Source organism: Crocuta crocuta, unplaced genomic scaffold, assembly GCF_008692635.1.
Source record: "Crocuta crocuta isolate KB4526 unplaced genomic scaffold, BGI_CrCroc_1.0 scaffold698, whole genome shotgun sequence".
Taxonomy (NCBI): Eukaryota; Metazoa; Chordata; class Mammalia; order Carnivora; family Hyaenidae; genus Crocuta; species Crocuta crocuta.
The window spans coordinates 979831-1005854 of NW_027530855.1; the positions used below are offsets into that span (position 1 = coordinate 979831).

At 43.2% G+C, this 26024-nt stretch overlaps 2 protein-coding genes across 14 annotated transcripts in view; one reads left to right on the top strand and one right to left on the bottom strand.

The window, feature by feature from the left end:
- Positions 1-1102, top strand: part of FGFR1 (fibroblast growth factor receptor 1) — a 42662-nt gene extending 41560 nt beyond the window's left edge. For all 7 annotated transcript variants that reach the window (XM_077769485.1, XM_077769486.1, XM_077769480.1 and 4 more), the window contains one exon: positions 38-1102. In XM_077769485.1, coding sequence (XP_077625611.1) covers positions 38-214 — 177 coding nt within the window. In that variant the 3' untranslated portion in view covers positions 215-1102. The remainder of the gene's footprint in view (positions 1-37) is intronic.
- A 2799-nt stretch (positions 1103-3901) lies between these two features.
- On the bottom strand, positions 3902-22536 carry LETM2 (leucine zipper and EF-hand containing transmembrane protein 2). 7 transcript variants are annotated; one of them, XM_077769491.1, is made up of 11 exons: positions 22517-22536; positions 21054-21134; positions 18672-19125; positions 17933-18076; positions 13520-13657; positions 12892-13092; positions 11656-11775; positions 8800-8913; positions 6384-6476; positions 5966-6067; positions 3902-5245 (listed from the first exon to the last, which is right to left on the bottom strand). In XM_077769491.1, exons 2-11 carry the CDS (start codon positions 21098-21100, stop codon positions 5183-5185), a joined length of 1476 nt encoding a protein of 491 aa, XP_077625617.1. In that variant the 5' UTR covers positions 21101-21134; positions 22517-22536; the 3' UTR covers positions 3902-5182. The 7 variants fall into 7 exon arrangements, 6 of the variants coding, with proteins under 6 accessions (XP_077625617.1, XP_077625615.1, XP_077625616.1 ...); XM_077769489.1 differs by lacking the exon at positions 22517-22536 and adding an exon at positions 22123-22445; XM_077769490.1 differs by lacking the exon at positions 22517-22536 and adding an exon at positions 21822-22098.
- Between the last annotated feature and the right edge of the window lie 3488 nt (positions 22537-26024).

The window sequence follows — 26024 nt, forward strand, 5'->3', positions numbered from 1 at the left end:
GAGGAGAGTGCCGGATCTCTTGTCTCTCCTCTCACAGGAGTATCTGGACCTGTCAATGCCCCTGGACCAATACTCTCCCAGCTTTCCCGACACCCGAAGCTCCACCTGCTCCTCGGGGGAGGATTCCGTCTTCTCTCATGAGCCGTTGCCTGAGGAGCCCTGTCTGCCCCGACACCCAGCCCAGCTTGCCAATGGCGGACTCAAACGGCGCTGACTAGCACCCCAGTTCCCACCCCCGAACTCCATCGTCGGCTGTAACCCTCACCCCCCCTTCCCTGCGGGACTCACTGCCTTCCCCTTTGTCCCTGCCCTGCTGGCAGGAGCCAGCTGCCTACCTGAGGCCTTCACCCCATGGAGTTCACCTCTCTTCCTCTTCCTCCTCCTCGCAACCCACTTGTGAGAGAGAGGAGCAGAGAGGCAGGTACTTGCTCGTGGCCACTTCGTTCCCTCCCAGATGTTGGACCAAGACCCCTCCCCGCCACTCGGCGCTGCCTGGAGGGCTGGGGAGCGGGAGATGAGCAGGCATGCAGGCGAGAGCTGACTGAGCTTTCCCGTGTTGGTTTTTGTCTGCTTCAAGTAACCCGTAAGCCTGAGTCCCGGTGGCGGAGGCCTCGTCGTCAGGGCTGCCGCCGTAGTGAGGGGAGGTCAGCGCTCCGGGCCTCGGCCATCGGCAACCTCTGCTCCAGATAGATGGTGCCAGTGGCTTATTAATTCCGATACTAATTCGCTTTGCTGACCAAATGCCTGGTACCAGAGGATGGGGAGGCAAAGGCTGGGAGCAGTGTCGTGGCCCTGGGGCCCAGCCCCAAACTGGGGGCTTTGTACATAGCTATGAAGAAAACACAAAGTGTATAAATCTGAGTATATATTTACATGTCTTTTTAAAAGGGTCGTTACCAGAGATTTACCCATTGGGTAAGATGCTCCTGGTGGCTGGGAGGCATCAGTTGCTATATATTAAAAACAAAGAAAAAAGAAAAAAAAGGAAAATGTTTTTAAAAAGGTCATATATTTTTTGCTACTTTTGCTGTTTTATTTTTTTAAATTATGTTCTAAACCTATTTTCAGTTTAGGTCCCTCAATAAAAATTGCTGCTGCTTCATTTTTATATGGGCTGTGTGACAAGGGAGAGAACGGTCAGCTGAAAAGGAGCGAGCCTGATGGGGCCCTGGGGCTGTGTCGGTCCAGAGAGGGCCATAACTGCCCCACAGTTCCCTCCTAAACCTTGTCTCCTTGGGGCCTGCACCAANCATCTGTGCACCAGAGGCACTAGGCCCGGAGCCAAGGCCCCGCCACCCTCAACCACAGATTGTTTCCTCAGAGGAAACTGATGGGGTTGGTGGGGTCGGAGGGTCAGAGGGGGAGCCGGGGGGCCTCCCTGGGAAATAGCCAAGGGGTAGAGCTAAGTGATTAAGAGAAAAGCTAAGGATTACTCCACCAAGGGCCTGCACAAACTCAGACCCAGATATCCATCTACCCCTTTATGTGGGTGCGGTTTTGTCTGTGCTTCTTTGTGGGGGAAAGCTTGTCACCTGAGATCAGCTTTACATTCGGGTCCCTTGCTTCATGTTTCCCGGCTTACCCCCGTTCATGGCTGTCCCCCACATCGTGCTTTCTGTGTCTGTGACCAGACTTCATGTGTTGGAACTATCACAGATCTTGGCTTCCTATAGTTCTTCCTGTACAAACTCCACCCCGTCCCCCAGGAAAGGGAAAGAATTCTCTGAATGTTTGGGTTTGGGCTGCTTGGAGATTTCCTTTCTCTGCCACCTGCTGGTTATCACTGCGCTCCACACGTGGATCCCCGCTCCTCAGAACCTTAGCGCTCAGCCTGCCGCCACTCAACCTCTCCACCCAAAGCTTACACTTTGCTGGATGGTTGCTAAATACAACAAGGTTGTAGGTTCGATTCTCTTTCGTTTCTGCGGGGCAAATGGGATCGCTGCTTTGAGTCTCCTTTCTGAGCTAGCTATGTTTTGGCAGCTGCAGTGCTGGCCGCTGTTGTAAAGTTCTCTCTTACCCTTGTGTGTCTCTGTAAATATGCATCTGTCAACATAGTACAGTTTGTGTTTATGCTTAAAGAAGGCGTCATTTAGTGAACAGAGCCAGGAAGTGAATTTCTGACCTTAAAACCATTTGCTTTGAGACCTTAGAGTGGTGTCTTTCCTTGTAAAATACTGATAATTTCTGACCTGGCCCTCCCTCGAAGCAATGCTGTGGGAGTGGATGGAGGATCCGTGAAGAGCTTCGTATGTCTTTGGAAAGATGCCAGAGAAATAGAAGACACTGTTATTATAACCGTGATGTCCTTGCTGTTACTACGCAAAATCACCCACAGATTTCCCCAGAGGCTGAGCTAGCTGTCAAATAAAAGATAGTAAAATTGACCTGAGAGAAAATGAAATGGCCATTTTACTTAGATAACAGATTGGGTCTCCTGAGGGAAGGAATCCAGTTTATCTAATGAAGATGTCACGCTGTCAAGGCACTGAATCTGGTTTCCTGAGGGTTAAAAGATTAGGGTCTGGGATCACCACAACATTAATCAATACTGCCTTTCCACCTTTTCTAATTGCCACAGACTGAGGGTCATCAGTCCCTTGGTACCACTAATGTACTATATTGATCTCAAGGAAGAAAGATTGAACCTCAGATGAAGAAAAAAAATCTCAATGACGAAAAGCCGTCATGACTATCAGCTGCCACTGGGCGGAGCCAGCAGGCCAAAATCTCAGTCAACACTCAGCAACCAATCTGCTTTGAAGTTCCCTTCCTTAGTCCCACCGACCTTGCCTGCTGTGGCCTGGTGGTGACTGGGAAATCTTTAGGCTCGGTTTTAGCTTTACAGAGCATTTATTTGATGTCACCCGCGTGACTGGTATTGTCGTGACTGAAGTCACGGCACAAGTGCAGGTCCTAAATGTCAAGTACCACCAGCAACCTCTCTCCTTTGTAGCAAAACTCTCTGTGTTTGAGACACAGGCCAAATCTGACATCACCACCGAGGACTGGTTTTCAAAACTGCCTAAAATCGTACGCAGTGATATGATTAGCGGCTGCATACCAGGGCATCTGCCTCTGCAGGGAAGAATAGAGTGCAGGAGAGCAGAGGGCTTCGTAGCGATCTGGCAGAGCCTTCCGCTCCCTTGGCTGATGGGAGACGGAAGGTGAGCAAGAACCCTGCTGTTCAGGAAGAATCCGTCTGGGGCAAGTTCTTACGAGATGGGCACCTAACAGTATTCAAGGCCGTGCATACTGCGCAGCCTGCCAGATGTTTGTGTTGAAGCACAGGAGTGACACATTGAATGAACATGCTGCCAGCTACAGATTTGTCTCCTGTTGCTCGAGGAGAGCTGGGGCCGGTGGCGTGCTGCAGCTGGGTCTGCGGCTGGCCGTGCACACCTCTCAGCTCGTCTCCAGTGATCTCCTGTTGGCAGCTTGAAGTCAAGTGCTACACATCAGGGCACACCACCCCCCCCACACCCAACCAGAGTTGAACGTTAATTGTTTAGCAGAACGCCACCAGCTCGGTTTCAGCACAGGGATAGATGTAACGATCATATAGAGCCCAACAGCCAAGAGGGCTGTGTGATGAGGCCAAAGAAACATCCTTGACTTCTCTGAGCCACTATCCTAAGAACAGGAAGAGGGGTATATCAGGTGTCTCAGGTACCTAAATGTAGGGAAAAAATGAGCGAGGGCCAACTGGGGCCAGAACTGCCCAGGGGCCCCTTGACCTAACCATTCCCACTCTGCTTAGAGGGAGAGCCAGAAAGAATCGTAGAAGGGCCAGCAGTATTTATGAATCATTCAGCTGAAACAGGACTGAACAAGTTGACTAGCTAGGCCCTTTCCCACCTTTAACGCTTGAATGTGAGCTAATTAAAACACACGCCCATCATTCTGAAAATGGGAAAGTTTATTGTGAATCACCTTACTGGGCCAATTCACTAGGCCAATAGCAAGATCCATGGAATGTGCATAGTAGAGACTCATCATTTAGCAGGCCATGGTGGGACTTTTCCTCTGGTGGAGAGGAGGCTTGAAAAGCATTGTAAAGTACATACCTTTGCTGTGAAGTGCTGATGACAGCCCTCACTTAGGTGATCCCAGAGAGGGAGATTTGCGTTTTACTTGGTTTAATTGACTCCCATCTAACCGCTTTCAATTTCACAGCAAGCAAAGAAAACTAATTTCATCACCCACAGGCCAAAATATCTTTTCTTTCTAAGCACTCCCCGAGGGAAGAAAGCTTTTGGGTCAGCTGCGTGGCAATCTATTATGTTAAGTGTTTTCCGTTTGTTTTTTTTTTCCCAGTATTAACAATACTGAACACATCGAACGTAAATATCTGAACGTAACACTCGTTACTGGGTAGCGCAGGGATTATATCAGACTTTAACAACCCCTATGACTAACAAATAGCCTTGTTTGTGAAAGACAAACAGACTAGAAAAAACATCCACCCAGCACAGACAAATGGTTAAGTCTTAAACCCTTAATTATGTTTCCTGGCAAAATGGTGGCTAATGAAAGCCACATGTGCAGGAGTGGTGGCAGCCTCCCAGATTCTCGGAGCCTCTGCAGGCCCCGGAGGGGGCGTCTCAGAATAGCCAAGCAGCAGCCAAGCCTTTTTGATTGCCAGTCTGTTTAACTCCCCATTTTTGTCTCCAAAGAGCTTTTTCTTCTTTATATCCAGAAGGACTTTACCAGGGAGTATGTCCGTTCCACTTCATAAGGTGCTCTGTTTCCAGGGCACTGTTCATACTGATGGGTCACTGGAAAGGTTAGGTGGGCGTACAATGGTTTTGGGGTTTCCAGGTTCTCCCGAGAGCTGTCTAAGGTGCCAGGCTGATTCCATTATGCAAAAAATTTCCTCCCGTGGAGGACACGCACACAAATATCTAGCTGTTCAAAAATAACATGGGGAGGGGGCTTTAACACAAAGTTTAGTGGGATGACATAATGGTACAGAGGAAGTTGGCTTTGCGATTATATTTCTAAACGGTCTGAACTTGGTCTCACTGCTGACATCATCTGGAATGGTTACAAGGCCCCAAGGACGAAATGGCTGATCCTCTGCTCAAACCAGACACGGATCGTCGTAGCTGGGCAGGCCTTGATGGATGCCACTGCGGAAAGCAGGGGGCTGGAGAGAGTGAGCTTGGTCCTGCAGTAGGCCTTACGCTCCTTTTGAACTACCCTTGCTGTTCTGGGTTGTCTTTGGTGATTTGGCCTGGAGAGTCTAGGTACAAAACACAAGGACTTCAGGTACTGTTTACAGTCGGATGGGTACGTTCTTCAGGAGTCCCTCTTGTATGTTCTTAATCAAATAATGACAGACCATAAAATAAAACCTGAGTTTATAATTAATTTACCTTGAAATAGAAATAAGAAACACCTGCAAGCAAGGCCCCTGGATGTTCACCCCCAGACGTCTGGGTGTTTGCTGGCTCTCTTCTCTGGTGCCAGTGGTGACTGTCACCCCCCCCCCACTTACTTGTGTCATGCTTCTGCTCTTGCCCCAAATTCTTTCACCCAAATGGGAGAAGTGGATAGATAAGTAATTTCTTATTTACATGCATTTCTCCCAAGATTTAAACTGCTTTCCTGCTAGTATTTCCTGACATCTGAAGCCTGTGTGAAGTACACAACATATGGGAACTATTTCCATCTGGCACAAAAGAAAATAAGAATCTGCCTATATTGTAATTAGCTTCTAGACTTAACATGTTTAGTCCTGATCCATGATTGCATTGGTTGATAAGGTGTTTTGTTTTGTTCGCTTTTGGATAACGGAGTTTTAAAATTTTTAGTGGTTATAAAATGACTAAAGTTCAGCCTACAACTTCCTGTTTGGAGGACAGGAAGAACTGTGCCGTGTTTTGCAATAGTTACCATTCTAGATTCTCCCTGCCCTTAAAAATAACCAGAGAGAAAAGGTTTTCTTTTTTCAGACACTTACAGCTTCTTTAGCAGAAGGGACGGGTCCTTTAGGTAATGAGATAGGTGATGGTGGCGTTATGGGCGATGAGGTAACTGGGGGCATTTGTATAAATTCTTCATCCTTAAACATCAGAATCGAGAGTTAGGCTATTGGTTTGAAACAAAATGTGTACTAGATCCATAGTCACACTGCCATAACTGCCAGGAACGTGGACGTGACATCTTCTGGCATTGGACTCAAGAAGCTAAATCTGGAACCTAATTACATATAGCCAAATGTTGGCCTTTCTTAGAAACAGATCTGATGGCACAATAAATATTCCTTATTAAAGACCACCACTATTGAAATGCAGTTTCCTTGAAGGAGTTAAAAATGGATAAGTTAACTTGTTTTCATTTTTAAACCTAATTAATCAAATGAAAAGTAATTGTCTAACCTTAGTTCCCTTCAGTGGAGGCGCTACATCCAGCAGGTTCTCTTTAGATTCAGGAGAAGTAGCTGGTTCCACAGGAATATCAGTCTTTGGAGACTAGGAAGAGAGATGTTTTATATAAACATAAGCTTTCTGGTATTCCTGAAATGCAGAAGCACTTCCTAGAAGTCAATGCTTTCTAGTACAATTTGCTTTCCACTAAATCCCTGATTTCTTCTTCCAACTATACCCTTTGTGAGAACATATGAAATATGTCCCTGAAATAGCAACTTAGCATTCTTAATCTGTGAATTTTGAGCACCTACATACAAAAGTTGCGCCCTAATAAGATTCTAGTATTAAAAATCCTCAGTTGTTGGGACACCTGGCTGGCTCAGTTAGTGGAATGTGACTGACTCTTGGTCTCAGCGTTGTGAGTTCCAACCCCATGATGGGTATAGGGATTACTTACCTAAAAAGTAAAATCTGAAGGGAAAAAAAAATCCCCATTCATGAACAAGCTCCAGACTCGCCAATTCTGGCCCTGTTCTGTTCGCGCACTCAACAACAAGTTGCCTTTTCTCAATCACTCATCGGCTTTTTTTTTTTAACATTTATTTTTGAGAGAGGAGGAGGCAGAGAATCCCACGCAGGCTCTGCCCTGAGCCCTAGAGGAGGCTTGAACCCACAAACCATGAAAGTAACTTGAGCCGAAACTAAGAGTAGGACGCTCATCTGACAGAGCCACTCAGGCGCCCCTCATCAGCTCTATTAGCATTGATATAACTTGGTCAAAATTGACATCTTTATCATCTTGGTGTCTAATAATAAGTGGTAAATTTGTCTGAATCATTAAAATGGTAGGTGCTAAAGAAGCTCCTGCAACCTGAACAAAATGTAAGGGATGGTGTTCTAGAATAGCTAACTTACCTTCAAGAATTATGTTAATTTGATTTGAAAAGTGAATATATTACTGCTCTTTGGAAATAAGTAATTTCTTTGTGCACTTTGGAGGGAAAAGAGCTACATATATCCTAAATTATAGTATATTTAACTTGATGTCTTTACAGAACCTAGCATGCTACTTACTCTCATATATATATGAAAAATAGACATTTAAAAACATGGATTAAAAAAACAACTAATAAAATGCCTAGAATCTTATCATTTTGTCCTTGATTTCTAGGTCTTTCTCAAGCATTCTAGAAAGGAGCATCTGGGTAAAGAGTTTATTCCCCTCTAGAATAATTCTGGAAACACAAATTTAGCTCTGAGATATTATACTATTCCAAGATTTCCTTGCTCCTGAGCAAAGTCTAAGAATGACAAATTTGGTCTGTCTTAAAGACCAAAGATAGAGTGAGAACCAGGTAGGCTGCCTTTAAGAACATGGTCTTAGTTCCAAAATTGTTCCTACTCTCCCTAGAATCCTTCCTGGACAAAGCCCAAATCCGATTAGTCTCTGGAAATATAGAAAGGAAAAGCTAGGTGATGTTCCCTGAAGTATACTTTTCATGCTGAACTTCATCTGATTTCCCTTGCTTTGTCCGAGGAATCACTAGCACTAATTGCTAATTAAAATTTAATTAATCACTAATTAAAAATGATTGGCCCCCAGTCCAGAGTACTTAATCCACTAAACCACATGTGCAGCATCTTCTATAAATGGTCTCTCCTTTCTCACCCATGCAGTTTCTGGCTTAGACATGAAGTCACAAAGTAGAGAAGTGAGAGGCCCTTTCTTTTTTTTAAAGAGAGAGATGTCAAGTGGGAAAGAGGGGCAGGGGGAGAGAGAGGCTTAAGCCCCTATCTCTCGGCACAGAGCCCGATGTAGGGCTCGATCCCACAACCATGGGATCATGACCTGAGCCGAAATCCAGAGTCAGACGCTCAAACAGCTGAACCACTCAGATACCCTGAGAGGCTCTTTCTGATCAGAGCAAGATGCTCCAGTGATTGGGCCAATCCTGGCTTTTTCGGCAAATTACCAGGAGGGGGAAAAAAGCTGCTGAATTAAAGGCAACAAAAAATGCTTAAGGAAACGAGTTGAAGGAAAACATAGTTTACATTCTAGATTGGCCATTCATTGCTTAAAAATTAGTAGGAATCTGGACAAATAGGCATGAAAGAACAGGAACTATTCATTCTCAAAACAGAAAATGGTGAAGGCAACAGTCTGCTGGGGAAGACAAGACAGTTAAGGAGAAAGAATAAATGGGATTCCTAAATGAAGCTGGGATTTTAAAAAATCCTACAGCTAGCATTAGTTTTCATGATTTTAATTTTTTAAAGAATTCTAAAATGATTTTAAGGCCAGTTGGATCAAATTCCAAATGATATTCTAAAAGAAAGGCCTACCGGACCTGCAAGAGGAAATAAGACATTTACAGAGAGGCCCCAGTAACAGAAATGCAGAAACTCCACGAACCCAGGCACTTACCTCCGCACTTAGTGGAATCTCAATTGGCTTTGGCTTCACATCTATCAGGTAGAAGGTTCGGGACAGGAGCAACAGAGAAGGAGGGACGTTCTCCTTCAGGTGGAGGTCCTGCCACTGGAGAACAGGAGGAGAATAAAACATGGTCGAATCGCAGAGAGTTGGAACTGGACGTGACCCACAGCCATCTTAACGGCTTCCCCAGTGTTACAGCGTCCCCAGCCACAGGCCGGCAAGCAGTGGCACGACAGGGCTAAGTTCTCCGGCTTCGGCGCCAGTGGCTGTGCTGTGCAAGCACCTCACACCAGTGGGACCCCTCAGAGTGCGAGAGGGGGTCTTCCATTAACCTCTCAAACGAGTGGTGGTTCAAAGTAGCTCAGTATCTTTTCTTAGACACAAAGCAGATAATGCAAAAGAAAAAATAAGCCTCATTCATAACCAAATAAACATTAACATGACAATCAGATGCAATTTTCAAGAACCAAACTGGCCAAGCTTAAATATTATGAGAGCGCGATCATCCATGCACAAGAGACAAAATTCCAAAAAAGTGAAATGTCATCACTAACAATGAGCCTGCCTTCTACTCCTACCCTTTGGCTGCTCTGTTTCCCTCCCTAGAAGCAACCAGTTACCAGTTGTCCTGTGAATATACAAACATACATTTATATGTTTCTTGTCTTTACAGAGAGTGTGATATATACACACTATCCTGCCCTTTGCTTTTTTTCCCACTAAAATATCTTGGAGATTGATTCATATCAGTAGTTAATCGAGCTGCCTCTTTCTTTTTATTTTATTTTTTGATGTTTATTTTCTAGAGAGAGCAAGAGAGAGAGACAGAGTGCGAGCAGGGAAGGGGCAAAGAGAGAGGGAGACACAGAATCCAAAGCTGGTTCCAGGCTCTGAGCTGTCAGACGTGGGGCTTGAACTCACGAGCTGTGAGCTCATGACCTGAGCCAAAGTCAGATGCTTAACTGACTGAGCCACCCAGGTGCCCCTGCCTCTTTCTTTTTAAACATCTACTAAGGATATTCCATTGTTGCACGGAAGTGCCTCAGTTTGCTTATTCTCTTATTAATACACTTCAGGCTGTTTCCAATAAATGACGCTGCAATGGATAATCTTGCAGATAACATCATACTGCACAAGTGAAATTTCCAGGTCAAAGTAAATCCATTTTTAAATCTTGAAAGATTACGTGGAGGTTTTTCTCAGCAATGCGTGAGTAAACCCTCTCCCTAACCCTCGACAACACACTGCGTTTCAGACTGATCTCTGCCAACGTCATAGGTGAAGGGGATGCCTCATAGTTGTAGTTTATCTTATTCTGAAGTTAAGATGTTTCATATGATAATCATTTTTAGATTTTCCTTTCTATAAAGCGTCTGCCTGTATCCACACAGGAATTTTTAAACAATACATAGTGCTGGATATCATATTGTTGGATTAGTATCCTCACTGCTTTGTGGTAAAAAATGATACATCCTCTCAAGAAAGCTATTTGACAGTATGAGCTCACTCAATCCTCTAAGTTCTAGAAATATATGATTTTAAGAAACTCTATGATACGTCATCTTCCAGCTAGAGCAGGTCCAACGTGTAAGAGGGAAGAGCTACCTGACCTGGTTTTAAAGCCACAACAGTGGCTCCTATTCCAAAATACTCTGTGTATACTTTATAGCCCTTCTTCCAGTTGTGAGAATTTTCAGAGTTACTCCTTTGTTTGAAGACATTGATGCTCTCAGTTAAAACAGGTTGTCTGAGGGAAACTATGAAACATCTGCCAGAGGGAAGACTTTACACTGGCTTGGGCACTAACTGGAAAAATGGTCCCAGGTGAGCCACCAGGCAAGGTTTAGACCTCCGGATGGATTCGCACATGACAGGCCTTGGATTCGCACAGCTCTAAGGTGGCCCCAAGATTTCCTGTCCCTCGTGCACCCACGCCTCCTCCCAGTCATTCAAGCCCAAATGTAGGTGCTGCCCGGAGGGAGTCTGCAGATATAATTAAGGCCTCAAGCCAGTAGGCCTTAAAGTAGGAAGTTATCTGACTAGGTCTCACCTACTCACATGAGACCTCTAAATGTGCAGCTAGAGATCAAGAAGAGGAAGTCTGAGATGTGAAGCCTACAGGGGGCTGGTGTGTGAGAAGCCTTCCCTTTGCCGGCTTTACAGACACAGGGCCTAGAGGTACGGAATGCAGGTGGTCTTCAGGGCAGAGACGAGCCCGGGGCTGACAGCCAGTGAGGAAATCAGGCTCTCGGTCCTACAGCTGCAAGACACTAAATTCAGCCAATACTCTGAATGAGCCTGGAAGTGGAGTCTTCTCCACAGCCTCCAGAAAAAACACAGCCTGCACTTCTGACCGACAGAAGGTGTAAGCTAACAAGCGGGTGTTTTCAGCCACTAAGTTTGTGGTAGTTTCTTATGCAACAACAGAAAACTAACAGAGTGCCCTGTCTCTATCAATAAATAAATAAATAAATAAATCTCGCTTCTGGGGTGCCTTGGGGGCTCAGTCAGTTAAGCATCTGGCTTCGACTCAAGCCACGATCTCATGGTTCATGAGTTCAAGCCCCGTACTGGGTTCTGCACAAAGTACGGAGACTGCTTGGGATTATCTCTCTCCCTCCCTCTCTTTGCCCCTTTCCCACTTGCATTCTCTCTCTCTCTCTCTCTCAAAATACATAAACTTGAAAACAAAATAAATCTAGCTTTTTCAGCGTCCCACTGCTCAATTCCATAAGGCAAATTAGGGTAAGACGGCTCGCCTGCAGAGTCGACATCATGAGCAAGGCCTGCACATCGCAGGGAAGAGAGTTCGAGTGAAACCGGCCCTGGGGAGCCACTACTTGCCTCTGTGAGCTGCTGTCTCAGCTGTTCCTCAGTGAGACCCAGAGATCTCATGCCTCGGGCTCTGCAGGCAGCCTGAAGTTCTGACACACTCAAAGCACTCACCCCTTCTTTGGCAATTACCTGAAAGAAATGTAAGCAGTGGTACTGAATCTTTCGGTCCCAGTTTTACCAAACGCCCAACTTCCAACAAATCGGGAAACGCTAGATCTCTCACACCTTGTCCTCGGCACAGACTAAAGGTGCTGCAGCTGGAAATGAAGGGAATCCTGCCAACAGGTATTCATAATATCCAAGAGAGTCCCAAAACTCCTCCCCAACACTCTGCCATCCAAGTAAGTCTTTCCCCTCTTGGTTAGCATTTTGACTGGTTGTGACATCGCTTCCCCTTCGCCGCAGCTTTAGGCTTCATCAGAAAATATTCTTGAAAAGTTTTCAGTGTTACCATTTGCTGCGCGTCCCGTATCCCTCTTCCCCCACCGCCCCCCTACCTCCACGGGGGCACAGCCCTACCTCTGGTCCGCAAAGCTCTCTCCATCATAACACTGTTTCTGCCTGCTGTGCCCCAAAACTACGATGCTTCTGGGACTGGTACTGTTTATTCCAAAGTTCTGAAAGCAGCAGCTGACATCTAAATGAGGCCAAAGGGATCGTGCTTTCTCAGTTCGGGGAATCTTGTTCCCTTAGGCAGAATGCTTTCTTTAAAGCAGCTGATTCTGACTCAAGAAACATTCTTTCCATTTTTTAAGGCGTCTTAATTAGTAACTGCAATGCCTTTTCCTCCATAAGATGTCCAGGCGTGGCTCACCCTCTCTGTGTTACACGTTGTCACCCATTCTCATTAGGCCAACTCACCCAGCAGAATATTTACTGTGGCATCAGCTCTGAGGAAGGGGAGCTGAGGTGTGGGGGCAGAGCACTGGCCTTGGCAATGGAAGACTCTCAGGAGTCTCCTGGGCTGCCGGTCGTTCCCAGCAGGTCCTAACTGCTTTAGATTACTAAATTACTAACTGCTTGTGAGGGCCTTCTCCAGAAAATGCGTCAGAGTAAGACAAACAACTGCTAAAATGAGTAATCACGGTTCACGTTGTCATGGCAATGATTGTTTAAACCATTCAATGGTTTGCCAGAACCAGTCCCCCAGCAGATCTAAGAGAAGATATTGCACTTTATCACAAAGCCACCCTAAGGGATCTCCCATGCCTTGCTGATTCCCTATGGCTATGGTTAAGTTCTTACTTCATCATCTGCTTTTATAGACTTCAGTTTCATCAGAAGTTGAAAGCGAAGCAAATTGTTGGTTCCAAAGGGCTGCAATTCTAGTAGTTTGCACAGGGCGACCAGCTGAGGTCGGTCTAGGTGCTCCAGGGTTAGCTGATCCTCAAACAGTTTGGAAAAGCGAACTATCTCCTTTGTACTGGGCTTGTGGCCCGTCTGGACCTAGGCAGTAGCACAAAGAGGCTCATTAAAATGTACTTCTTACTTAATTTAACCTTCCCTGTAGACTATATGAAAGACACATCAAGGCATTCACAGACTCTATCTTACGTCTGGAAATCGGCCTTGTGGTACAAAGAGGAGAAATCTGTCCAAGTCAGTGGAAGTCAACTGAAAAATAAGGAGCAGTTCACAAGTCTGACTCTAAATCTACAGTTCTTTTCGCGAAGTGATCAACGTCTTCAACACACGACTGCTTTAAAGTGGGGCTTTCTCCAAATCTCTAAATGTTTGCAGTCTTGTATGTTTATAGCTTAAGTATCTGCAAAGTCAGAGACCACAAACAATTTGGAAGCTCCCTGATGACATGATTTTTCATACAACTACCAGCCTAGAGGCTGTTGTCTGGTGTTACAAAAGAGACTGCCACCTGTTTGACATAGGATGAGAACTGTGTAGAGGCGTCTCCCAAGTTGGCTCTGTTCCTCCTTGCCATTTCTGTAATTGTTTCTTGAAGAAATTTTGCCAGTTCCAACTTTGCAGCCATTTTCTTTCTCTGTTTTTCTTCCTTAATTATAGAAGAGGAGGAAGTTAATCAATCCTTCATGATTGCAACTTCATAGATAAAGATAAGAAAAAAAATAACCGCCACCTTGTTACTGTTCATCCCTACTTCGTGTGTTAGTGTTATTTTCAGACCTAATTAAATGGGTTTTGTGAGAAGAAGAATAAAAACCATCCTCTATTTGCAACTTGGCTCCTTAATCTTACTTTTTATTTCTTACTAACACAACAATCATAAATATTTGATAGATCCAAATTGTCCCCTCAATGGCAGCCTTTGAGATCTAATGAGATCCTATCTCTTAGCCTGGTACAAACCAAACCATCTAGTTGGGCCAGCCTCTGATCTTAATGCTCCCAGATTTTGCATGAGCCACCAAGAAAACTCGGAAAGTAACTCTATGATACTGTAGCATGCAGTTTCATACAAAATAGATATAATTAATTATAATACACCGACTTAAGTATTACAACGGATGTGAAGAAAGCACTACACAAAAAAGAATTACGTGTACCTTCCTTTTTTTTTTTTTTTTAAGTAAGCCCTGCTCCCAGGGTGGAGCTTGAACTCCAAGATCCTGTGATCTACTGACTGAGCCAGCCCCTAAATGTACACTCTTAAGACACAGTGTTGACAAGTATTTCTAAATCCTCGTTCACTATCAGAAATGCAGTGTGGTAGCATTTTCAGAATAACCATAGTCAGGACTCAGGGGGATGGAGAGAAAGAGGAATCTTTATATGTTTTTTAAGTTGTCTAAGAGATTTTAATGATCAGCCAAATCACAGCAATCATTGATTTTTAGATCTGAAAAGACGCAACCAAAAAAAAAAAAAAAAAAAATCACACAATGGCAATGGCAATACCATCATTAGAACCGATCCAGTAATCCACTTCATTCACCCACATCCATCCATCCATCCATCTATTCCTTTATTTATTGAGCATCTACCTGGTGCTAGGTGCTGGGGATAAAACAAGCAAAAACAGGTAAGAATTCCTACCCTCATGGAATTTCTAGTTTAATGGGAAAGACAAATGTTAGTGACTAATGACATAGTCCAAAAATTCCACAAATTAACACAAAAGTGTAACGAATAAGTATGATGAAAGAGAAGCACTCCTATCTGATGTAAATAGTGTCTTGTCTCCTCCCTCCCCTCCCATAACCTGCTTCCCTCCACCACTATCTACTCTGTCCGTCTGTCTCATTTGCTTTAGTCCATGAAAAGAAAGAAAGAAACACATACTTTCTAAAACTGTAGCCATGATGTGTGTGTATGTATGTTTGGGGAACGAGAAGCGCTTAGGAAAGAGGAATGTTTAGATACATCACTTCCTCTCTGCCCGCATCTTCCTGCATCCACAAACACATTCCTTAGAATCTCAAAGTATTAATTCTAGGTCTTGATTACTTTAAATTAAGTAAACTAAACCACTGCCAGTCAGTTAAATATTGCAGCTTGATTCTACCCCCTAACACCTATCTCAAATGTATCTTCAAGTTTTTATTCCTAATGCCACTTTTGTAATTTAATCTTCTCACTCCTGTGGTACTGTAATGCATTCCAGCTGATTTCCCTCCCTTGGCTTTGCCCTCTGCAATCCTTCCAGCTAGCAAAATTCTTTTTCTTTTTTTTTTGGATGTATTTTCTTTTTTTATGTTTTTTATTTTTGAGAGTCAGAGAGAGACAGCACGAGCAGGGGAGGGTCAGAGAGAGAGACACACACAGAATCTAAAGACAGGCTCCAGGCTCTGAGTGAGCTGTTAGCACAGAGCCTGACACGGGGCTTGAACCCACAAACCGTGAGGTCATGACCTGAGATGAAGTCGGAGGCTTAACCGACTGAGCCACCCAGGCACTCGGCAAAAATTATTTTTCTGAAATACAGATCTAATCATGTTACTCACCCTCTGCATAAATATACCTTCAATCATTCACCATGGTCAAAGGCAAACTCTAAATTCCTTAGGGTGGTAGACGCTTTCCAACCTGACCCCAACACATCACTTTTGTCTCATCTTCCACCATGGATCTCCTTGTATTTCCTACTCAAACCACAAAGCAGCACTCAGTGTCTCAGATTCTGTCACACTCTTTTACACAATTAAGCCATTGTAAGTGCTACTCTTTCTATCCAAAAAGACTTTCAGATGCTGCGGCAAAATTCTACCACTTTTCTAGTCTCAGTCACCTAGCTACCTCCTCTATGAGACATTTCCCAATCCCATTTAAAAGTTGTCCTTTTCAGGGGCACCTGGGTGGCTCCTTTGGTTGGGTGTCCGACTCTTGATTTTGGCTCAGGTCATGATCCCATGATCCCATGGTTTGTGGGATTGAGCCCCACATTGGGCTCCATGCTGACAACATGGAGCTTGCTTGGGATTCTCTCTCTTCCCCTCTCTCTCTGCATACTCCTCCACCTTTCCTCCACTGCACTCTCTCTCTCCCCCCTCCAAAGACATAAACATTTAAAAACAAATACGTAAAAGTTGTCCTTTTTGTCCTCTTTTAATGTCATGTTCATGCCTCTGTACCTCTGTATAGTAAGAGTGGGGCAGAACAGAAAGAATGAAGGGGCCACCACAGTGACCATCCAATAAGGATCCTTCCTCTTCTTCAGGACTGGTCTTAAGCACTAAAGTGTCTGTCTGGCTAAACCTACTGTTCAACTAGTCACTGAAATAGCAGTTGATTTTTGTTTTCTATATATTTTTAGTGGTTAAAAAGATTCAGTAGGATCATACTGTCAACAAATGATGCTAGAAAAACTTGGTATCCACATGCCAAAAATAAAAAAAGAGTCTTGACATTGATGTTCCACCTCTCACCAAAATTAACTCAAAACAGGTTATAGACTTAAATTTCAAATTCAAAATTATAAAACATCCAGAAGAAAACACTGGAGGGGCAGCTGGCTGGCTCAATCAGTAGAGCATGCGACTCTTGATCTCAGGGTTGTAAGTCAAGCCCACAAGTCAAGGTTGTGCTAGGTGTGGAGCCTACTTAAAATAAAATTTTAAAAATTAGAAAAAAAAACCATAGGAGAAAACCTAGGTGATCTTGAGTTTGGCAAGGAGTTTTTTGGTACAACATCAAAAGCATGACCCAAAAAAATATATATCAATAAGTTGTACTTGCTTAATATTAAAATCTTTGGCTCTGTTAAAATCTTTAGCTCTGCGAAAGACAGTTAAGAGAATGGATAAGCCACAGGCTGGGAGAATATATTTGCAAAATGCCTATCTGGTAAAGGACTTGTATCCAAATATACTAAGAACCCAGAAAATGAACAACTCCATTAAAAAAAAGTGGGCAAAAGACAGGTATCTCCCCAAAGAAGATATACAGGTAGCAAATAAGCATATGAAAAGATGTTCAATATTATACATCATCAGAGAATTGTAAACTAAAATAGCAATGAGGTATCACTTTACACCTATTAGAATGGCTAATATTCAAAGCACTGACAACACTAAATGCTGATGAAGCCATAGACAGAGCTACAGGAACTCTCATTGCTGGTGAGAATGAAAAATGGTATCTCTGCTTTGGAAGACAGTTTAGTGTTTTTTTTTTTTTTTTTTTTACAAAACTAAACATAGTCTTACCATACAATCCAGCAATTGCTTTCCTATGTGTTTAGGAACCCAAATGAGTTGAAAGCTTGTGTGTGTCATACAAAAACCTGCATGCAGACATTTATTTATAACAGCTTTATTCACAATTGCCAAAAACTGGAAACAACCAACATATGCTTCAACAGGTGAATTCAACCATCTGTAGTACATCCACACAATGAAATATACAGTGATAGAAATGAGCTGTTACAGGAGTACACACATTGTATGATTCCAACGATATGACATTCTGAAAAAGGCAAAACTACAGAGACAGTGAACAGATCCCCCCAACGGGGGGAGGTAGGAGGAACAACAAATAGATGACACGAGGGCATTTTTAGGGCAGTGAAACTGTTCTGTGTGACAGTATGATGGTGGATACATGACATCACCCATTTTTCAAAACCTAAGAACTGTATATTACAAATAGTGAAGCCTAATGTAAAGTATGAGATTTAACTAATAATAATATTTAGATATTGGTTCTTCAGTTATAACAAAGAGATCACAGCAATGCAAGATGTTAATATAAGGGACATGGTGGGGTATCTGGGGACCCTCTATATTTTCTGCTCAATTTTGCTATAAACATAAAAACTGCTCTAAATAATAAAGTCTATTAATTTTTTTTTCTTAAAAGAAATCCTACATACCTTTTTGGATTCACTTTCAAAAGTTGACGGTAACATATCTGGGAAGAATTTCAGAAATGCTGGTAGTAAGAGTTCCATGAAAGGTACGATGAAGAATACCATGAATGGAACCAGGCGGAAGAAATCAGCACACGTTCTCAAGAGCTAAAGGATTAAATGCACATGCAGTATTCATTATTTTGGGACATGCCCAAAACAAAACAAAACAAAAAAATGAAACCAAAAAAAGCCTGCCTTGGTTCTTAAAGATTTTCTCTGTTTATAAAATGGAAAGGTAGTTCTCCTCGTTACCACCACTCTGAAGTAATATCTAATGAGATAGCTTCAAGGAAATCTGACAACCAAAACATATTATTGGTATCTCTTAGCTTTCATCTAAGTTAGAGGTCTGTACTTTACTAACACAGTATCTGTTAAAAACTCATTTTTCAAATGCATATGTGTAATATAGTAACAGTAGTTTCTACTGCGGGTGCACAGATCAAATCAGAAACTTCTCCACTCTGTGGGGAGATCAGAAAATACAAATATAACCATTTTATAGGCAAATAAGCATCTTGCCTACAGTTGGAGAGTAGGTCAGTTTCAGACAAACTAATTCAGTCAGAAACTCTGGTTCTCACCATCAGTTACTATTCCTACCTTGAGAGTTTTAGGACGAATTTTAAGTTTAAAACTTGGTTCCCAAATAGTTCGTTTTAATTTTATGTTTTCTTTCTCAAATATGACTCTTGCCTACCCTTCGTCTCTCTCTTCTGGTCAGCACCTGTCCATGCAATAGCCTCCAAACCATTCTGGCAGCAACTTTGGTGTCAATCCAAAGCAAATAGAATCCATTGTAATAATATTTAAGTTCACCCATAATTTTTTGTCTGTAAGATCGCTTTTCTTCCTTAATCTTCATGCCGGTTCCTTTCACGGGCTCAGGGTTTGTTACCTGTGGCTTTTTTGGGGTTTGTTCTGGCTGAGGTTTACCAGGGATGTCTTGTAGCCAGCAAGTTGATGTGTGTAGCTTTTGTATTATTCTAGTTCGTAAGTGAAGTACTTTATTGCCTGACTGATTAGGACAGGAGTATTTCTTGCTTCCATAGTTCTTCATGTATGTTTTATTTAAATGGGACTCTGGCAAGTGAAGAAATGCAAATGATGGGGAATAAGAAGAGCTGGTGGGACGGACAAAATGGCTAGGGAATCTGGAATAAAAAGAAACATCCTCTGAGTTGAGCATATACCATTACAAACTCAAAAATTAAAGAAGTAAATATTGTATCTAGCTAAAATAAAAGAACAGTTTTTAAGACTGCATTTTAAAAGCAGATGATATTCATTAATGAATGAAATATGACTTTTTCCCCAATTGAAGAACAAGGTACTTTATGGTTGAATGATATACTCTAGAAGAAATACTAATAAGTTAATTCCTAAAAATAAGTGCTATATTACGAGTTCGAAACTCTGCAACCATTAATTTAAAAATCTAATAGCAGGGACGCCTGGGTGTCTCAGTCGGTTAAGTGTCCGACTTCAGCTCAGGTCACGATCTCGTGGTTTGTGAGTTTGAGCCCCATGTCGGGCTCTATGCACACAGCTTGGAGTCTGGAGCCTGCTTTGGATTCTGTGTCTCCCTCTCTCTTTGCCTCTCCCCTGCTCGCATTCTCTCTCTCTCAAAAAATAAACAAACATTAAATTAATTAATTAAAAACATTTAATAGCAAACATTCTTCCATCAGGGTTTGTGTTTGAAAGCGTTGTCTTTATCTACTATCATAAAACAGGTAGAACATTTGTGCCTTTGGTTACTCTGCTGACAGTAAGAATATTGCTGAAGGGGCGTCTGGGTGGCTCAGTTGGTTAAGGGTCTAACTCTTGATTTCGGCTCAGGTCATCTCTTGGTTTGTGAGTTTGAGCCCCACATCAGGCTCTGTGCTGACATCACAGAGCTTACTGGGGATTCTCTCTATCCCTCTCTCTCTGCCCCTCTACTGCTTGCTCGCGCGCTCTCTCAAAAAAAAAAAAAAAAAAAAACTTAAAAAAAGTAATACTGCTTGAACGAAACGCTTCATGGTCTCTGGAGATTAACCAATCACATAATACCGCTTTGTCTGTGTAGTGCCCATGGACTCCCTCAAATGAGAGGCATTTACAGCCGAAATGCCCTTCACCTAAGATTCTTCAAGAATGTTAGGTAATGGGGCACCCGGGTGGCTCAGTCAGTTAAGTGTCCGACTTCGGCTCAGGTCATGATCTCACAGTTTGTGGGTTCGAGCCCCGCGTCGGGCTCTGTNCTCTCTCAAAAATAAATAAAACATTAAAAAAAAGAAATAAATAAAACATTAAAAAATTAAAAAAAAAAGAAAGTTAGGTAAGAATGAGAATTGGGTACCCCAGCCATAGATCTCAATATAATAGTTTTACAACAGCTCATGATCTTCAGTTAAATTAGCACATCAGATTGTTTGAAAATAAAAAGAAGACCCATCTAGGCAAATAAAGTTCCTGGCAAGGATATTTCTTCTGGCAAAGAGATGGCTTTTCCATTCTTGTGGACTGTTTCTGAAGTATGCCAAAACACTTTTGAAGGGCCAAAACATAACATGTACAATGTATCTGGCACAAAGTAAGTTCTCAGTGAATATTCCTTGGAATAAAAAGTGATAACAGACCCAGTTCCCTGGACTGGTTTGTTTGCCAGCCACTCTACTCATTTTTCTAAGTGTCTCCTGTAACATTCATCAATTATGGAGGGGTCACTCAAAACCATTACATCTTCTCTTACCTGTGCCACACATCTACAGAATTAGCCTGAGTTCTAAAGCATATAGAAAATTCTGCGTAAGTTTAAATACCATAAACTATCAGCTTCCTAAAAACCAGTATAAAGGCAACAAAACTTTAATTTTTTAGAAAGGTTTTATTTTTAAGTAATCTCTACACCTAATACGGGGCTTGAACTCGCAGCCCTGAGATCCAGAGTCCAACACTCTTCTGACAGAGCCTACTGAGTGCCCCCAACAAAGCTTTAATTTGTTGTGTAACAAGCCTATCCTTTCACATATATCTTTTTCATCTAGAAGAAAGTTCATATGAATTTGGCAAGGGAAGGGGGGATTCCACAGCTTACCTTGTTCGGGCAATAGCTAAGACTGTATTATAACTGTAGAAAGCCATATTTATATTTGTCTCAACTAGTCAACAGAGGAACCTAGACAGAAGGAGTAAGTAAATGATTTAGTATTTTAAAAACACATTAATTGTGGAAACTAATTTGACAATAAACTATTTGTAAAAATAATAATAAAAATAAAAACACACTAATTATAAAGATATCAAGATTTAAGTGTTTTCTATTGAAAGGGTGGAAATTCTGCAATATCCATTCAAGGTATAAAATCTCTTTCAAGTTCATGAATGCGCTGGATCTGGAAATGGTATTTTGAGACCGCAACAAACAGAAATAATTTTTATTATGATTGTGCTCATGATGGTGATATGGTCTTCAAAGACTTCTATTTCTGGTTAGTAACACCTAGTAACCCACTTGAATGATTGCCAGGTTATTAAAGAAGCTAAGCAATACACATTTATTTGTAGTCTAAAAATACAGGTAGAATAAAGTAAATATCCTGAATTTGTTTCAGTTCTCTTCCCCCCATACTTGGCCAGGCTGCCCCAAACTTTAAAGATTGAAAGTACTCACTAAACACATTCAAGTAACAGTAAAGAGATACATGGTACCTACTAATAATTAAAGTGGAGGTAAATCGGTTTCCTGTACTGGTGGTTCTCCAGAGTCCACACTGAGCTTTATACCTTTAAATAAGCTTTATGAAAACCTTTCTCCATCCTGTGGCTCTTTTCAGCCAAGGGCAGCAGGGTGCTTTAGTAATACCTCTTAGCGTCAACTGTTTTCCTGCAGCTGGACAAGGCCTAGACCTCAACCACAGAGCTGGCATTTTGAACAGGAGTTCAAATAATCCTTCGGAACATCTAAACCCAGGCTAAGGGCGGGTGGTCTCCTGCTGGAGGGATGCCACACCGGATCCGACGGTTAGCTGGCTCTCGGGCCCCTGGGCGCTCCCGCTCGGAGCTGTGGGCAACCACTTCCTAGGCGGGGACTGCGGGGAGCCCCGCCTGCGCCATCGCGCCGCCCACGCCCACACGCCGGGGGGGCCCCAGGCTCCCCGGCTTACCTTTGCTTCTGGCCCTTGACGACACAGGGGCAAAACGCGCTCTCGGCTTTTGTGAACGTAATGTGTTGGAGGACTGTGTTTATAGTAGCGGGGTCTGGGGGGTTTCATTGTGTTTGGGTGCGGGGATGATGCAGGTACAACCTTGTCGGCGACAACCTTGTCGACGAGCCAGGTTTATGGATGGAAGACCAGGAGAAGCCGGGCGCGGGGTACGGAAGAGAAAAGAGGAAGCGAGGCGCCGAAAGACGGGGAATGGAGGTTGAGCTCCAAAGTTGGGGGTGGGGGAAGGGCACAAGGTCAAGGGCTGAGGGGAGTGCTCTGGGGAACTGGAAGCTGTCGGGTAAACTGGATGCTGATGGGAAGAGCAGGATGCGGAGGGAGCGGNTTTCCTCACCCGTTACGTCACTCTGAGTGACGACACCACCCGCCAATGAGCTCTCAGGTTATGGGGAGGGAGGGCGTCCTTCGCTGGGGCAGCCCGGGAGGCCGCGAAGGTGCAGTGGCCACCGGCGAAATGACCTCTCTATTGGGTTTAGTTTCAGCAGAGGCTGTGCTGTGGGAGGGGGCGAGACTGACGTTTTTCCGCCTGTCCACACTCTGTAAACTGTGGGCTAACCCTCACTGAAGGCTAGATTAAAGAACCTCTTAACCTACTGATAGCGTAATACGCCTGATAGTCGCCATGGTAACCATCTTAAAGTCACGAATTACATCACTTTGATGTACTCCCCCACCCCCACCCCTACAAATCAGCAGCTGCCGGGGTTGGGGTGGCGCCGAGAGCTAGGCGGAGAGGGAGTGGCAGAAAGGGCGGGAATGGTTAGGAAAACATCCCTTTCCTTTCTCCAAGGCCTAAGAGTGGAATGCTGTGAAATCTTCATATAGACATTTGCATTCCACTAAAGTAATTTGCTTTATAAATCCGCTCTTAACAGATACCGTCTATGATCGGTAGTTTGTGTAGAAATGTCAAATAACATTTAAGATGTATATTACAGTAGCTGTGCAGTGACGTTGGCACTGCAGGTTTGGGGCGCTTCAGTTCCTAGGTTGGGTAACTGAGCCATCTTGGCAAAGTGAAAGATGCAGAAATATTCTCGCTCTCCTGTTATTTCTACTCATCCATGTCATCTGGCTCTAGAAGGAAAACAACATTTTAGTGGCTCTACTTGGACTAACACCAGACAATAAGGAATCGCTTTCACACGGATAATACTTCTCTTAACATGTGAGCTGACCACAGACCTTACTCATCTGGGCTGCACATTTGTAAGAATGAAAGATGGCGGGTATTGAATTTCAGTTATTATTATTATTTTTTAATGTAGACTGCTTTTAAACCACAAAGATTTTTCAGCTCTTAACCAGATAGATCAACCATATTAAATGAGCAAAACTTTTCAGTTTGGCCACGAGAGGGCCCTTTGTGCATGTCTGATGCCCAAGTTTCCACATAAAGGTTTCACTTCACGTTCTATGTTTACTAGAATTAACAAAATCTACAAAGCTTTGGTCTCTTCACCTTTCCTTTCCTGAAAATTCCCGATGGCAAATTTTGACCTCTAAAAGGCTAGGTGGTTATAATTTTCACATTAATTCCATAAATTAATCACTGCACTGTCATAAACATGTACTTTTCTGGAACAGATCATAAAGATGCAAAAATATTCCTTTCAGTTCCCTGGGAGACATTTTATACCAGGAAATATTCTTATTCATGCATTGTATTCACTTACAACCAGGCACAGTGAAAATCATTAAGTATTCATAAACCAGATGAACGATTCCAAGCTCAGTATTGGAAAGATGAGCTAGATTTTCTACCATAGCCATATGTCAGCAATCCTACTCTAAAAAGGGAAAGGTTAAGAGCCTTCCTATTGAAATCTGTTTGTTTAAAAGCAATTTTACCTTCTGCTATCAGGTCTGGCAATTTTTTGACTTTCATGATTACGTGATTTATCATGTCAGGAGTTTTTGGATATAATCTTTGGAAGAGAAACAAAAATTTTTTTTCTCCATAACTCTGGCCCTGCGAATTGTGTTAGATTGCTGTCCAAATGAACTGTTGGCTCGTTTTGTATGGAGAGGAGAAAGTATGATCTGAACCTCAGAAAATGTTAGATGCTAAAAATGTAAATTATTAATTTTAATGGCCATTTGTCTACATATGACTCAAGATCAAATATTATTAACAATGTATTTTCTAATGTTTTGCAGGAAAAGATTATACATCTATTTGATGTAACTTTAATTTTAAACTCTTGTCACTTAGAAGCAGATTAAAATAAAATCCCTGGGGACAATTTATCAGATTCTCCTCAAGGGGAAAATCCAGGTGTCAGGTCAAAGCAACAATTTATCAACAAAGCAAGGAGTATACAGGAAGGTGGAAAGGAAGGGTGATGATAGACAGAATCATCGCAGGAAAAAAAATTAACCTCTCTTTCCATAAATTCAGGTGTTCCCCTTTAAGATGTCTGTGTTCTAAAAAGACATTTAAAATAAACAAAAATATACTTTTATTGATTCCCCTAACTTTTGCTACTGCACAAACCATGGGTACCACATAAGCATAGGTTTAGAAATGGTTAATGATTGACAGTAATGGGACACTTAATTATCAATATCATCTGTAGTATTATTAACAGGGTTATGTTTTTAAAACGCTGAAACAGTAATCTGTAGGAATTAAAATAAGTGATCTGTAGGAATCTTTTAATTTCTTGTTTAAATGAAATTTAAGATAAAAATACCAGGAATTTCTTGCGGCTGTGCCAGACAGATCCAGAATTACAATGTCGGTGCAGAGGTAACATCTAGTAGTGATACAGCTTTTTTCTCAGAACAGAACGCAGAGGATAGGTTTCCTCGTCTCATCGCTGCTGTGCTTCACACGTTCACGTCTCTGTGCTGCAACATTCTAAATCGTTACTACCAGGCCCCAAGGAATATCACCAAATTTTGCACATTCCTGCAAGGCTACTTTAGAATGTCACACACCTTCTATTGTTTAACATAAATTTCCTAGAAGGGGGAGGGCTTAGAGGGTTACAGAGAATTTGAGTCCCTTTTCCTCTTCTCAATCTTTCGTGAGCTCTGTGGAAGACAAATGCCCTCCCATCCCTGGAAGTGAAGGTCTGGCTGTGAGCAGCAGAGGACCCAGGCACGTGACGGACACCGAGCCCTCTCGGTCCCTCGGGGTCCGGGCTGCAGTCGGCGCTGACGTCCTCCTCGTTACCCACAAGCCTCCGGGCCCGCAGTGCGAGCAGGAAGAAGGCGTGCGGGGCCCGGTGCCTACCAGGGAGGTCAGCGCTTCCTCACAGCNTCCGAGGTTGGGAGAGACTGTCCCCCAAGGCTCAAAACTGAAATTGCTATCACGGTTTCCAGACGCAGACCCATGTGAAAGAGGGAGCTCTTCTCTGACAGCTGTCGGACAGAAGGCAGCCAAGGCGGCACATAAATTGTTCTTCTCTTTCCCGGTCATCCTAACCGGGCACTCGTTAGTAGGTTATTTCTAACATCTAGGGAGTGTACAGCAGTGTCACTCTGAGGAGTACCATATGGTGTTTAATATGTGCTGTTATTCAAGTATCAGAAAACACGCCTGAACACAATTTTCCCTCACAGGCCCAACCTTTAACCTATTTTTCTAATGTCTTCTTTTTCTTTTCTTTTTTCCCTCCCTGTCCTTCGTACCATTCCTTCCTGTCTCTGCGTTTATCGCCTGCGGTCTCACTTCTCGTCTAGACTCTCGGGCCGCTCCTCTCCGCCCCGCTGACTACCTTCTTCCTCCTTTCGCCCCCCTGCCCCCAAACCGGGGACTGCATTTCCCGGCAGGCGCCGCGGCCAGCGGCCAATGAGGGGCTGAGGATTTGGCGGCGGCGGCGGCGGCGCTCGGA